At 36.6% G+C, this 15,803-nt stretch overlaps 1 protein-coding gene across 1 annotated transcript; it reads right to left on the bottom strand.

The window, feature by feature from the left end:
• Positions 1 to 13,499: 13,499 nt before the first annotated feature.
• Positions 13,500 to 14,364, bottom strand: LOC120187467 (protein MIZU-KUSSEI 1-like). Its single transcript, XM_039191173.1, has one exon. It carries the CDS (start codon positions 14,339 to 14,341, stop codon positions 13,562 to 13,564), a length of 780 nt encoding a protein of 259 aa, XP_039047104.1. The 5' UTR covers positions 14,342 to 14,364; the 3' UTR covers positions 13,500 to 13,561.
• Between the last annotated feature and the right edge of the window lie 1,439 nt (positions 14,365 to 15,803).

The raw sequence follows: 15,803 nt of genomic DNA, 5'->3' as shown, positions 1-15,803 counted from the left end.
TTTATGAAAACAGCTACTCCAAATATCAAATCAACAACACCGTCTTATTTGACCATTCCAGAATCCCCATATATTTTTGGCTCTGCTTTGCCCCTCTTCTGCTTTTAAATTTTGTGGAGACTATTCTAGAATACAGAGCTAGCTACATGACGAGTCATTCACAAAGTGACGTTAGCCCTCATCAGCTTGTTAGTTTGTTACAGTGCTTTCTAGAATCACGTACTCTTGTATAAAAGAACCAATCATACTCCTCTCATGCTATGAATGAAAATTACTATTCTCATATATATTTTTAGTACTCTTAATATGGTATCAGTCACCGGCGTTCGGGGATTTGTGGCAGCTTAGTTTTTATTTTTCCTTTGCTCCTTGTTATGGTTGGTGGAGCAGTTGCTTCTGGCGATTCCAGTTCAGGTGGATCGTCCGATTATCTTAGTGGTAAGGTCTTCACCAATAAGAAGATAAGTGTTGTCTTTGATGAGATTAACTTCCTACTGTGGAAGCAGTAAATTCTGTTGGCAGTAAGGAGCCACCGCTTGGAAAAGCTTCTAATTGAAGTTCTTCAACCACCGGCTGCTACTGTTATTGGAGCTGATGGACTGGCTGTTGAAAATGAAGACTATGAGGTCTATATGGCTCAGGACAGTGCATTGGCGTCCTGGCTTCTTTCCACCATCAGTTCATATTTACTTCCGCACTTTGTTGGTGTCGAAACTGCTGCTGAAGTTTGGCAAACCATGACCATATTCTTTGCAAGCAAGTCCACGACAACACTAATGAACCTTCATTATAAACTCAAAATGGTCAAGAAAGGGAAGCTTGGAATGAGACCTTACATCTCTCAAGTAAAAAAAAATTTGTGATGCCCTAGCAGCGTGCGGCAGTCCCATCTTAGAGTTTGAACGAATAGCTACCATCCTCAACGGCTTACCTTCAGAATATTGGCCTTTCATCGCTGTCATCACTGCCAGTCGTGAGCCATTTAACCGCAGAAGGTGTTATCTCTGTTCTAGTGGATGCTGAAATTCAGCAGAAAAGCTTTGAGCACACTGATGCTGTGCATATGAGTGCCAATCTTGCTAGTATGTCTCTAAAATCGTCAGAATCTAATCACGGGGATAATAGAGACCATGGTTTGGTTTCGCAACCGAGTCGCGTTCAGAACTTTAATGAAGGTCGTATCTGTGGTTAGAGGCGGCAAACGGGTCATACGGATTGGGTTTGGATATGGTAATTTTGGTCTAAATTAAATTCGATTTAATTTGTTTGAATCGGTTCGATCTAATTCGGATGTTCGGTGAATCGGATCGGGTCGGGAGATTATTGGATCCGTTGTTTTCCGGTTCGGATCAAATATCGGATCGATTGATTTTTGGATCGGATTAATATTAGGTCAAGTCAATACTAGATCGATTGTTACCAGATCGGTTAGATTTCGGGTCGGATCAATATGGGATCGACTGATTTTTCAGTTTAGGTTAACATTTAAATCAAATCAATTCGGGTTGAATTAGTTATGAGTCTAATAAAAATCAAGTATATATATAGAATAATTGATATATACTTGTAAAAATATGTCTTCTTATTTGTTAATTTTATCATTTATGTTTAATTTTGGTTCTCAATCGTTCAATTTTTTGAATTAAACCATTATTTGGAGATGGTCAATCGATAGTTTGACACAAATACGATTCTATAATACGTGTTAGAATTTGTTATCAAAATATTATATTGATATTGTATGAAAAGTTTATAATGTGATTTTTTATAAAAAAAATAATTTTTCATTAAAATTTTTATTCCCAAGTATAAATTTAATATTTTGATTAAATTTTAAAAAATAATACATAATTTTATTTGTTAAGTTTTAGTTATAACATAAGTAAACTTTATATTATTTTTATTATAAATCTAATATTTTTCCTTTGTTTTAGTTGTTTTCTATTATTTTTATTATAAATCTAATATTTTTTTATAAGATAAGTAAACTTTATTTATTATTGTTTTTAATATTACAATTAGATTCTTACTTTTATATTTCTCTTAAATTTTCTATTATTTTATTATAAATCTAACATTTTAACAAATTATCAATTTTATTTAAATTAATTTATTATTAAAAATAACTTTTATAGTTTAGTAGCTTTTATCAATTTCAATATGTTCAGGTTGCTTTCGGGTCGGGTTAAATTCGGTTTGGGTTGCTTTTAGATCGGGGTAAAATTCGATTCAGATTTCCTTCGATTCGGGTTAATTTTGGTTCAAGTTGTTTTCGGTTCGGTTTAATTTCGGTTCAGGTTGCTTTTGGTTCGGGTTAATTTTAGTTATGGTTGATTTCAGTTTCGCTAAATTTTGAATAGGGTATCAGATCAAATTTGATTATCATATTCGGGTTAATATTGGGTATTGAGTTAGGTAAATCGATTCGGATAATCGGGTTTGGGTCAAGTTTTTCGGATATAGACGAGGTCGAAGCAAGCTTCAGTGTTAGTTATGTGGAAAAATGGGACATTTGGTCGATCGATGTTAGTATTGGTTCGACAAAAGTTTCCCTGGCGTTTCTGCTCAAGGAAACAATGATCGAGTGCGTACTTCATCTTCTTCCGCCAATGTTTGTCTCTATTCAGATTCTCATCCTTGTGGGTGTTTGCATCAAGTTGTTCTTTTTTTTTGAAATGCTACTAGTCATGGACAAGGAGGTTCTAATGTTTCAAAGAATCGTGGTGAGACAAGTACTTGGTTTGTCGATTCTGGAGCCACTAACCATGTCACTGCCAATGACACTACTATTACTGATGGTTCAGACTACAATGGTCTTGGTAAGATTGTATGTTCTTCGTTACAAACTGCTTCTCGTTCTTTGAGTTTAAATGATTTGCTACATGTGCCAAGCATAACAAAGAACCTTGTTTCGGTGTCAAAGTTAGCTAGAGACAACCGAGTATATTTGGAGTTTCATGCCGATAGCTGTGTCGTGAGAGATGAAGTTTCTGGTGCAGTCTTATTGAGAGGAAAGGAGGTTGGAGGCTTATACGAGTTTAATTCCACAGGAGTAGTCAAAGATGGTTCTGTTTCAGCAGCTTATGTTTCGAATGGAATAGGCGTTGATTATCGTGTTTGGCATGACCGTCTTGGTCACCCATCTCACAATATTTCGTTCAGTTAAGAAATAGTTGTAATGAAGTTTCTTTTCATGCTTTGAATAAAATGCCTCCTTCCTTGTGTTTTGCTTGTCAAATGGGCAAAGGTTGCATTACCATTCACGAAATCATTGATTGTGTCACTCAGCCTTTTCAATTGAATTTTACCGATTTATGGGGTCCTACTCACACTCCATCGAATGGGTTCAAATACTGCTTTTCCTTTGTTGATGCGTATTCTCGCCTTACATGGTTGTACCTTCTAAAAGAAAAGAGTCGAGCCTTGCAGTGTTTTCAAGTGTTCAATCAGATGGTCTACACAATTTGGTTCTAAAATCCTTGTTTTGCAAAGTGATGGAGGGGGCGAATATCGATCGTTTGCTCCCATTCTTTCTCAAGCAGGTATTCAACGTAGGATTACATGTCCTCGCACTTCTCAACAAAATGGTGTGGTTGAGCGAAAGCATGACATGTGATCGAAATGGCTCTTACATTGCTAGCTCGAGCCTCTCTACCGTTTAAGTTTTGGCCATATGCAGCCGTTACAGTCGTTCACCTAATAAATCGATTGCCGTCTTCTGTTTTAGATGGTCTCTCACCTTTTGAGCGTCTGTTTGGGAATAAGCCCTCGTACACTCACCTACGTGTTTTTGGGTGCCACTGTTTTCCCTTACACTCGTCCGTTTCAATCGCATAAGCTAACTTTCAAGTCTGAACCTTGCGTTTATTTGGTATAGCTTACTGCATCGAGGCTATCATTTTTTGGCGAAAGATGGCAGAATGTATCTTTCTCGGCATGTGATTTTTGATGAGGAAGTCTGTCCTTATGTTAACAAGGAGGATGTTAGAAATGGTGCTCGACCCATACCAAGTCAGTCTGTTAGTTCTTTATTGATAATTCCAGGTGCTGCTCGGGTGGGTAATACTCAACAAACTACTGGTGTGTAATGGAGACGACTAGCACTTCATCTAGAGCGCTAGGCACTCCTGTCTTGACTTCAGTGAGTAATGAACATTCAACTCAAACTCTTACCGTTCCTCTTTCTGCACCTCAGGATGATCCTATATCTGATGAATCCAGTGCAGCTCTTGGTTCACATGTCGTTGCAGAAATATCACTAAGCATGCTACGAACACCTCCTATAGTTCATGAGGAAGCAAGTCATACTCGTAATATCTATTCAATGTCAACAAGGAGTAAAGCTGGGATTTTTAAACCCAGGACCTTTGTTACTATCTCCACAACTCATACTGACCTTAGTGTGCCAAAAACGGTATTTCAAGCTTTTGAAACACCTCTTTGGAAACAAGCGGTCGTCGACGAGTATAATGCTCTTATTCGTAATGAAACTGGGATACTTGAACCATTACCTGCTGATCCAGTGTCAGTGGATTGCAAATGGTTGTTCAAGGTTAAACACAATGCTAATGGAATTGTGGTGCGTCACAAGGCCAGATTAGTTGCCCGAGAATTTTCACAAACACCAGGCTGTGATTTTTTGGATACATTCAGCCTTGTGGTTAAAACATCCACTATCAATATTGTTATTTGTGTGGTTCTCTCATAGTTGGCCACTGCGTCATGTGGACGCGAATAATGTATTTTTAAATGGCGAACTACAATAAAGGTTTTTATGACACAACCACCAGGCTTTGAACAATGGGGCCTACTGGAAGTATATTGGTTTGTGGGTTATGAAAAGCCATCTATGGCCTCAACCAGGCACCAAAAATATGGTACGCCAAATTAAGACATTTCTTGACCAGCTTAGGTTTTAAGACACAGCTGCAGATGTCATTGTTCGGTTTAAGAATGGGAGCGTATCTTCATGCTTGTTTATGTTGACGACATAGTCCTCACCGGAGTGCCACAGTCGGGGGAGAAGGACGTGAAAATGAAGAGGAATTTGGGGGAAAGAGGGAGTCAAGGGTTAGGAATTGAAGAGGAGGAATTGGGGATTGAGGCACGTGAAGGGAAGATGATTTACTTACCATCTGAAGTGAAGCAAGATAAACCGTTCCAGGAAGAGTTGGAGTAGCCCGAGTCCAAAGGCCCAATACCTGCAAAAGAGAAAAAAGGATAAGCTGAGTTTATTATAATCTGTTAGAAAGGACAGCCAACTGGCATTCCTTAGATTTTTCGTTTAGCCCTTGTAACTATATAATATTGGACTATGGAGGCATATTTTCCTCAAGCTATGAATGAAAGCATTTCTTTTCTCTGAATTCTCTCCTTCTTCCTATTACCTTATTCTCAAATTCTTTTCTATTTCTCTCGAACTATAACAATTAGTATCAGAGCCTCAATTCCTGGCAAGTTTCAGTGGGTATGCCAAAAAGAACCAGAATATGACTGAAGCTGATTTCTCTACGCTACAAAAACAGATTGAAGATTTAGTTGCGTTGGTGAAACAAGGCCAATAAAAAACTAATCCACCAAAATGGTGGGAAATTTAAGAAAATCGAATTACTGTATTGGAATCAAGGATGTCTACTAATCAAGGTTATGTTGAGGAGCTGTTAAAGATCTTAACAGACAGAATGGTGAGCAAGAAAATTCTGCTGGTGAACATGTACAAACTCCTAATACCTCTAAAAATAAATGGAAGAACCCTGTTTTGGTTATTGTAATGAATGACAAATCCATATTTACTTACAAAACTGATGAACCTGGATTTTAAAAGCTAAACCTGATGTTTGTTTAGCCCTAAAATTGTTATAAACATGAGAATCAAGTGGGTGAAAACAATGAATCTAGACTTATGGTTGAAGCTGATTTCTCTGCGCTACAAAAACATATTGAAGATTTAGTTGCGTTGGTGAAACAAGGCCAAGAAAAAACTAATCCACCTAAATGGTGGGAAACTTAGAAAATCAAATTACTGCATTGGAATCAAGGATGTCTACTAATCAAGGTTATGTTGAGGAGCTGTTAAAGATCTTAACAGACAGAAATGGTGAGCAAGAAAATTCTGCTGGTGAATAGGTACAAACTCCTAATACCTTTAAAAATGAAGGGAAGAACCCTGTTTTGGTTACTTTAGTGAATGATAAAACAAGATTTACTTACAAAACTGACGAACCTGGGATTTTAAAAGCTAAACCTAATGTTTGTTTAGCCCCTAAAAATTGTTCTAAACATGAGAATCAAGTGGGTGAAAACAATGAATCTAGACTTATTTTGTTGGGTTCTGAAGTAGAAAGAAGAGGCCCAGGGGGTTTCTTTATTAGTTCAGGGTCTATGTGACATCGACCTAAAATTCAACTGATATTTTTAGAAGGGGTCAATCCTAAGGGTGGCTTCAGAAATGCCTTAAATATTTCTCTTTGTAGTGTTCCTACAGATCAGAGAGTGGAAGTAACCACTATATATCTAACTGGAAAAGTAGAAATTTGGTTTGATGGCTACATCATGCAGAAACACCATGTGACATGACATGAATTTGAAGCATATATTTGTCACAGATTCAGTGACATGTCTTTTTCTGATATAGTAGAGGAATTCACTAAGTTAACTCAGAAGGGGTCTGTTGAGGATTATCAAGAAAGATTTGAAGAGATACAACATCATATGTTATTACAAAATCCTACCTTAAATGAGGATTTCTTTGTATCACTTTTTATCAGTGGACTCAGGGAAGATATTAAACACAAGGTTAAGGCTCTATCCTAAAAACTTGTCTGAAGCATGCAAACAAGCTAAACTTTATAAATTATCTGTTGAGTTTGAAAAAAAAAGATTGAGGCCTTCTTTTAAAAACCCACCATACCCAAACCTCATTACTAATTCTAAGGAAAATTCACTGCCAATACCTTCTAAGACCACAGTATTACCAAACCCTAAAAAGAACCTTATAGACTATAGAAGACAAAATAACCTCTGTTTTAAGTGTGGAGAGAAATTTCTTCCAGGGCATCAGTGTAAGGTAAGGAATTTAAATATGATGATTGAGGAGCCTGTTATACCTACATAAACTTTACTTATTGAATCAGATCAGCAAATGTTGAAAGAAAATGAGAGCCTAGAAATATCTATGAATGTTATTACTGCTGCATTAGCCATAATACATTAAGGATTCAGGGAACATTTCAAGGCATGCCATTAAACATTCTGATTGACAGTGGTAGTACTCACAGTTTTCTAACACCACAATGGGTTGATGCTGGCATTCAAGTGCTTACCCCTTACCCTTTGGCTATTACAATAGCTAATAGTCAGCAACTCTACCGTTCATCAAGATGTAATAAGGTAGAGTGGCATATGCAAGGACATTCTTTTATACATGATTTTAGACTCCTTAAACTGGTGGCAGTGATATGGTGTTAGGTATTGATTGGATGAAATTATTCAGTCCAATTTTGATGGACTTCAATCAAATGACAATGAGTTTTGAACATCATGGTGAAAATATTATTATACAGGGACAACAACCATCTAATTTTTTGTAGCAAATTTCATGGACTACACTATTGAAGATGACAGCCTCAGATTCAGCTATTTTGGGACATGTGGTATTGTTGAATATGTCTGAGGGTTCAAAGCCTATTCCTGCAGCTCTCCAACCTCTCTTAGAAAGATATAACTTTATTTTTGCTGAGCCTACAGGTCTACCACCTACAAGGAACCATGACCATGTTATTCCTCTCAAACCTGAGTCTATTCCTATTAATTTAAGACCTTACAAGTTTCCCCATAATCAGAAAGTTGAAGTGGAAAAACATATTGCTAACATGCTCTCCTCCTCTATTATTCAACCTAGTAAAAGTCCATTTGCTTATCCATGTCTCTTAATCAAAAAGAAAGATGGTACTTGGAGGTTTTGTGTATATTACAGTAAGCTAAACAGTATGACAATGAAGGATAAATTTCCCATTCCTGTTGTGGAGGATCTACTTGATGAACTACATGGAGCAATCTATTTTTAAAGATTGATTTAAGGTCTGGTTATTGGCAAATCAGGATTAAGACTGAGGATATATACAAGACAACATTCAGAACTCATCAGGGCCATTATGAATTTAAGGTAATGTCTTTTGGTCTCACTAATGCCCCTGCTACATTTCAAGCTCTAATGAATGAATTGTTTAGTTCATTCCTCAGAAAATTTGTCTTGGTGTTTTTTGATGATATCATAGTTTACAGTACCTCTATGACAGATCATATTACTCATTTACAACTGGTTTTAGAAGTCCTGCAAAATAATCAGTTATTTGCCAAGTTGTCCAAATATTTCTTTGGACAGACTCAAGTAGAATATTTGGGCCATATTATTTCAGTTGTTGGAGTATCTACTGATCCTAACAAGGTGGCAACTATGAGGAACTGGCTTGTGCCTAAATCTTTGCGTGGGTTTTTGGGATTAACAGGATACTATAGAAGGTTTATAAAAGATTATGGAACAATAAGTAAACCCTTGACACAGATGCTTAAGAAAGACAGTTTTAAGTGGAACACTTAAGCTTTAACTGCTTTTGAAAACTTGAAACAAGCTATGTGTGATGCCCCTGTTTTAGTTTTACCAGATTTTGATAAGAGTTTTTATTTGGAAACAGATACCAGTTCAGGGGGCGTTGGTGTTGTATTATCTCAGGATGGTAGACCTATTGCCTATCTTAGTAAGGCTCTTAGTCTCATACATGTTTCCCTCTCCATTTATGAAAGAGAGTATCTTGCTATTCTCTTAGCAGTCTCTAAGTGGAGACATTACTTAGAGAGCAATCCTTTTGTTATCAAAACAGACCATGAACCTCTAAAGTACCTATTAGAGCATAAATTAACTACTGCAATTCAAAAGAAAGGATTGACTAAACTATTGGGATTGGATTACACTATTCAATACAGGAAAGGCAAGTCAAATGTAGTTGTTGATGCCTTATCTAGACAGTGGGAAGATCAAGGTCAATGTTTTCCTATGGGAACTACCTTGGTCATTCCTAGTTGGGTTTAGAAAGTTGAGGGAAGTTATAAGGAGGATCTAATGGCTATTGAATGGATTTATATATTAATTGTTAATCCCAATGTTGATCCTAAGTGGAAATATTCTAAGGGGATGTTTGGATGGGGGAATGTGGGATTCCCATGGGAATGGAATCCACATTCCCCCGTTTGGTTAGCCCGGGAATCTCATTCCCAGTAATATAAGATTACCAATAGTGGATTTTTGGGGTATATTACCGGGAATGTCATTACCTCCATTTCCTTAGGTGTTGGATTACCGGTGTTTTGGACTAAAATGCCCTTAAATTTTTTTTTTTTTTTCAAAAATATCATTCTTCTGTCATTGAATAATAAAAATTCTATGAAGGTTAAATTACAAATTTATCCTTAAATTATTTTAGATTTACAAAAAAAATCTATAATTAAATTTTATATAAAGTTCAGGGGTTAAAATAAAATTTTACCCTTTCATTAAACCTTTTTTTATATTTTTAATTTTGTAAAAAAATTATATAAATATTATAAATTTAAATTTTTAAAGAAAATATATAAATATTTTCCAACTTGTAATATTATACAAATATATAATAAGGACAATTTGGTCAAATATATATTCCAATAATCTTTTATTCCATTAACCAAACACGGTAATCTTACATTCCTGCTAAGTCAACCAAACACAAAATACAACATTCCCAGTAATCCTATTCCCTGGTAATCTTACATTCCCACTAGTAATCTTACATTCCGTGAACCAAACACACCCTAAGGGTATTCTTAGATTTAAGAATAGGGTCTATATTGGTACTGTTAGGGCTCTAATAATATAGATCCTTCAAACCATGCATGATTCACCTCATGGAGGTTATTCAGGAATCCATGCCACCTATCAAAGGATTAGAGCTTATTTCTATTGGCCCATGCTTAAAGCTATGGCAGCAACTTATGTAAGGTCATGTACAGTGTGTCAACAGACTAAAGTGGAGCATATTGCTAAACCATGACTGTTATAACCACTACCTATTCCTCAATAGGCTTGGGAGGTAATTACTATGGACTTTATAGAGGGTTTACCTACATCATTGAGAAAAAAAATTGCATTTTGGTGGTAGTTGACAAGTTTACTAAATACAACCATTTTTTAGCATTGTCACATCCTTACTCTGCAGCTGATGTAGCTAAACTTTATTTGGATAATGTTTATAAGCTTAATGGCCAGCCTAAAATGGCTATTTCTGACAGAGATAAGACATTCACTAGTCTCTTCTGGAGAGAACTAATGAAGCAACTGGGTACTAAAACCCTATTTAGTACTGCTTACCATCTAGAGACTGATGGCCAAACAGAAAGAGTTAACCAGTGTCTGGAACAATATCTAAGGGGCTTATGTTTTTTCAACCAAAGCAGTGGGCTAAATGGTTGCCTCATGTAGAGTGGTGGTATAATAACACCTATCACACTGCCCTAAAACTTACACCCTTTCAAGCATTATATGGCTACAAACCTCCTACAATGGTATGGCAAACAGAGACACAAGTGCAGTCTGTCAATGAACTAATGCGTAGTAGAGAAGATATTCGACAACTAGTGAAATTATAGTTAGAAAATGCATGCAATCAAATGAAACATCAAGCAGACAAGAAAAGATCAGAAAGGGTATTTACAGTTAGGGATGAAGTTTACCTGAAATTGCAACCTTATCGACAAACTTCCCTGGCCCTGCGAAAAAATTTGAAGTTAGAAGCTAAGTATTATGGACCTTACAAAATTAAGGAGAAAATTGGAGAGGTCTCATACCGTTTAGACTTACCAAAGACAACACGCTTACATCCGGTTTTTCATGTGAGTCTCTTGAAGAAACACGTTGGGAATTCAGTAATATCCCCAAGGGATCCTCCTGCAGTGGATGAAGATGGTCAGTTTCGAATCGAGCCATATAAGATATTGGGAAGAAGAATCGTGAATTGACAAAACAAACATGTTACTCAATTACTGGTGCGATGGACAAACCTCAACGAGACAAGTGATACTTGGGAAGATTATACCATTCTCAGAGGACAGTTTCCAAACTTTGATCCTTAGGGACAAGGATCGTCTCCAGCGGCGGGTATTGTCACAGTCGAGGGAGAATGACGTGAAAACGAAGAGGAATTTGGGGAAAGAGAGAGTCAAGGGTTAGGGATTGAAGAGGAGGAATTAGGGATTGAGGCACGTGAAGGGAAGATGATTTACTTACCATCTGAAGTGGAGCATTCTAAACCAGTCCAAGAAGAGTTGGAGCAGTCCGAGTCCAAAAGCCCAATACCTACAAAAGAGAAGAAAATATAAGTTGAGTTTGTTCTAATCTGTTAGAAAGGACAACCATCTGTCATTCCTTAGATTTTTCGTTTAGCCCTTGTAACTAAATAATACTGGACTATGGAGGCATATTTTCCTCAAGTTATGAATGAAAACATTTCTTTTCTCTCAATTCTCTCATTCTTCCTATTACCTTATTATCGAATTCTCTTCTATTTCTCTCGAACCATAACACGAATATTCTTCATATGCAATTGAAATCGTTGTACAACAATTAGGACAACGGTTTTCTCTTAAGAACCTCGGATCCTTGAGTTACTTTCTCAGTATGGAAGTTACGAGAGATAATAACAAGCTTGTTCTAAGGCAATAATAGCTTCTTCGCGATCTGCTCGAAAGAAGAAGGATGAGTCATGCTAGACCAATTCCCACCCCCATGGTGTTATCACTCAAGCTTTCAAAAGAATTTGGCATGCATTCTCGATGGACAATTGTTTCGAAGTACCGTGGGTTCTTTATTATACCTTAGCCACACCTGACCATATGTGGCTTTCAGCATACATACGGTAGCTCAATACATGCATAACCCTTGTGAATGACAATGGGTAGTTGTTAAAAGAATATTGTGTTACCTTGCTGGCACCATAAATTATGGCCTTGTATTTCATGCGAACAGCTCGACAACCAAACTTGTGGCCTTTGTTAATGCCGATTGGGCGAGTAGTCCTGATGATCGGAAATCTATTTTAGGACAATGTGTGTTTCTCAGCAATAACCTGGTCTCATGGAGTTCATGAAAACAGAAAACAGTGGCTCGATCTACCACTGAATCTGAGTATTGAAGCATCGCCGACACTATATTTGAAGTTGTATGGTTGAAAACAGTGCTGCATGATATGAGTGAAAGGTAAGAAGCAACTCTAGAGGTATGGAGTGACAACACAAGCGCTATAGCCATGAGCGCGAACCTTGTTTTCTATGCCAATTCGAAACATGTTGAACTTGACATGCGCTTCGTCCATGAAAGGTGACAAACAATGAGCTCAAAGTGAATTATGTCCCTGCTATTCATCAAATTGCAGATGGTCTTACAAAACCATTGTCAAAAGCTTCCTTTGTTTCATTCCGAGAAAAAATACATGCTGAGAACGATCAAACTGCAGAAGAAGTGAAAGAATGTTATGACTATGATCAACCCACAGAACATCAGGAAGAATGTGAAGACTATTCTAGAATACAGAGCCAGCTACATGATGAGTCATCCACAAAGTAACGTTAGCCCTCATCATCGTGAAAATCAATATTGATAGTTTGTTACAGTGCTTTCTAGAATCAAGTACTCTTGTATAAAAGAAACAGTCATGCTCCTCTCATGCTATGAATGAAAATTACTACTCTCATATATTTTCTAGTAGTCTATAAATTTCAAATGCATTTAACACACATGCCTATATATGAAGTACGCACAGTGATAAAGTACGTACCCTGTGTCATGATATTAACAACTTCAAAGTTTATCACGACAACACCATCAAATTAAAATTGCCCCAAAAAAACATATTAAACAAATAAGATTATATGTGTTTATTTATTTACTTTTGAAGATGTTTACATTTGATTCGTGTTTGACTAAATTTTTAGTTTCATATTCGTATTAGTTTTTAAAGTGTTCGTGTTCAATTTTTTTAGCGTTCAACATATTTGTTTAACATGCATAAACCCAATCGTATATTAAATACGGCCTTAAACAAATATATAAAATGTAATAAATAAAAATAAAAATAAAAAAGAGGACCAAGTAAACAAGCCAATAAACAAACTTTCAATGAACTTATCTATTAACATATATGAATTAAATAAACATGTATTTGTGTTTGTCCGTTTATTATATATAAATTTTGTTCATATTCACTTTGTTCAATAAACAAATGTGAGCCAAAGTTTTAATAAACGAATGTAATCGAAAGTTATACGAAGGAGAGCAGCAGGACTCTAGCCATTACCAATGATTTATTTAATATAGTAAACTGGAATTAGAACGATATAAAAACATGATAACCCATTTTCGCCATTTCCATTATTATGAGAAAGCCAAACTAAACCTCCAGGTCCTCCACTATAAGTTCATCTTCTTCATCGCTTAACAACAAAATATAAAGCTTGGAGCACCAAAACAGAAAAGACCCTAAACTCTAATCAGATAAACACTGAGTTCAGGGCCACCGGAGCCATCGGGATTCATCATGTAAAAGGCTTCCGAGTCTTTAGACCCTACGACCCTCTCGAACCTGGCTCTCATGTACATCACCTCGCCTTCCGAACCACCTCCATTCCCCTTGCAGCTTTCCGGCAGCACACCGGCGCCCATCGAAATAGGCTCCACGGCTTTCAACAATTTCCATTCCTCGGGGCCGCACTGCCGCCTCGTTGCGAACCCACATTTCTTGCCATTGATGTAAGTCCGCCAAACAGGCTCGTCCAGCAGCTTCACCATTTTCTTCCCCATCTTCTTTTCACACTCCAAGGTGATTCTAACCAGCCCAGAAGCCATTTCCTTGACTAAAACACTAGTTGGTGTTGCGAGCTGGATTAAAAACGCTGAACTTTGTTTTGCATCTTCTTGAAACGCAAAATGTACGTGATCACGCCGGTATCCGAACATGGTTCCTATGACTTTAGTGCCTAAACCTGAACGATTCTTCCCGAACACACTCAGAGCCGACCGAAGCTTAGAAACCGACACGATTGCCACTTTCTTTCTCGGTGCTGAAGCTAAAGGAACTTGACCGGGTCGAAGCTCCTCTGCTTCCTTGGCTTCATCACAAAAATGAGACGAGGAGCTGAAGGTTAGGATTTCTTCATCGTTGCCATCATCATCATCTTCGACCTTCTTTTTCCAGTTGAAATATCGCCTGGAGAAGGAGAAAGAAGAATCGTAGGGGCTCTTAGCTGTGATTGCCTTCATATTGGAACAAGTTTTATGTTTGGGTGAGTGAAGAGAGAACCAAGTATATATAAATAAACAAAGAGTGCCAATCTATTAACTCATATCGGGAGTGGGGAAGGTAAATGCTTTTTTTGGTCAGGGACTTGTAGGAAAACTCTGACAAAAGAGAAGTTGAGCAGCCCCACCTAATTGATAACAAGAGGAAACAAAACAAATGGACAATATAACTGAGAGGGAAAGGGAATAGAGGAGAATAGTGGGAATCGAAGGAGACAGACTAGCTGAGCCTGAGTTTAATTTCTTTGTCATATGGGGCAAAACAGGCTGAAAATAAGGGGATAGTGAAAAGGAGAAATGACTGTCAAATCTGACTTGCATTGGAAACTGTTAAGGACAGGTAAGCCACACCAACTTTACCCACCATATGCACCATTCCGGCTCTTTGGGTTCTTTTTCAAGCCCTTTGCTCTGCAATACAATAGTAGCCTACCCTAGCCCCAAGCTCAATCCACCTTCTATTCTTCTACTTACATGAGCCAGCAATTCATTAGGGCTCAGGCAGCCTCCTTTGTGTTTTGTATCCTTCAGAACCTTTTTTCTTCTTCTGAAATTGAGAATACAAATGTTTTTAGTTAGTTCATATCATTAACAATACTAACACTTTAAGTTAAAATTTTATCCTAAACTAATAATCGAATATTAATTCGATTGACATGATTATTCAAGAGGACGTGAGTTAAGTATATAGTATCTATAATAATGACTTAGAGATATTTGTGTAATTTAAAATTATATCAAAATAAATTTTGAACAAAATTTTTCATAGAATTTCTCATTTAAAATCATCATGCTAACCTAACATTAACATCTGTATTTAATTCGAAATAGTTTATGACGTTAATTTGTTATATTAACAAATAGCAATATAAAAATAGAAAACAAATTATGAAGATTAAAGCATATTAAGTCTTAAATTTAAACATACTAAAAGGACCAAAACTACAATTTGACAAAAATATAACTAATATGATTATTAAATTTCAATTCTTATTGATCAATATAAAAATACTGAAAAAGTAACTTGATGCAATGCTACCAACCCATCATCCACTAATAATTTACTACTTAAAGTCTCGAGAAAACAAATGAAAGGAACCTCCCATAATTTGTCATGGAGTATCAATGTCAAAAAGGTATTATCTACCAATAATGACTATTGTATCCATCGGGCCAATAAAGTTCATTCACATGATTAAGAACAAATGCAACCATCTTTTCTTGGTATATATGGTTGAACATCTGAGCATAAAAGGCTGAATATGATTGAAGATTTTGTCACTCATTCACATGATTAAGCTTGGTTTAGCTTTGTTTTAGGTTAAGGTCAAGCCTGGTTGAAGTTTTGGATCACCATGATTAAGTCCCATCCACATGAAAATTTGTTAGAATTTGGCTTGTTTAATCTTTTTCTTAAGAAAAA

This window comes from Hibiscus syriacus, unplaced genomic scaffold, assembly GCF_006381635.1.
Source record: "Hibiscus syriacus cultivar Baekdansim isolate YM2019G1 unplaced genomic scaffold, ASM638163v2 tig00113725_pilon, whole genome shotgun sequence".
NCBI classification, from domain to species: domain Eukaryota; kingdom Viridiplantae; phylum Streptophyta; class Magnoliopsida; order Malvales; family Malvaceae; genus Hibiscus; species Hibiscus syriacus.
The sequence above is the reverse complement of the archived record's forward strand: the minus strand, read 5'-3'. Positions and strand labels throughout refer to the sequence as shown.

Bases quoted from the DNA above. Each gene is read 5' to 3' on its own strand.
- LOC120187467 (XM_039191173.1), bottom strand. From the start codon at position 14,341: ATGAAGGCAATCACAGCTAAGAGCCCCTACGATTCTTCTTTCTCCTTC.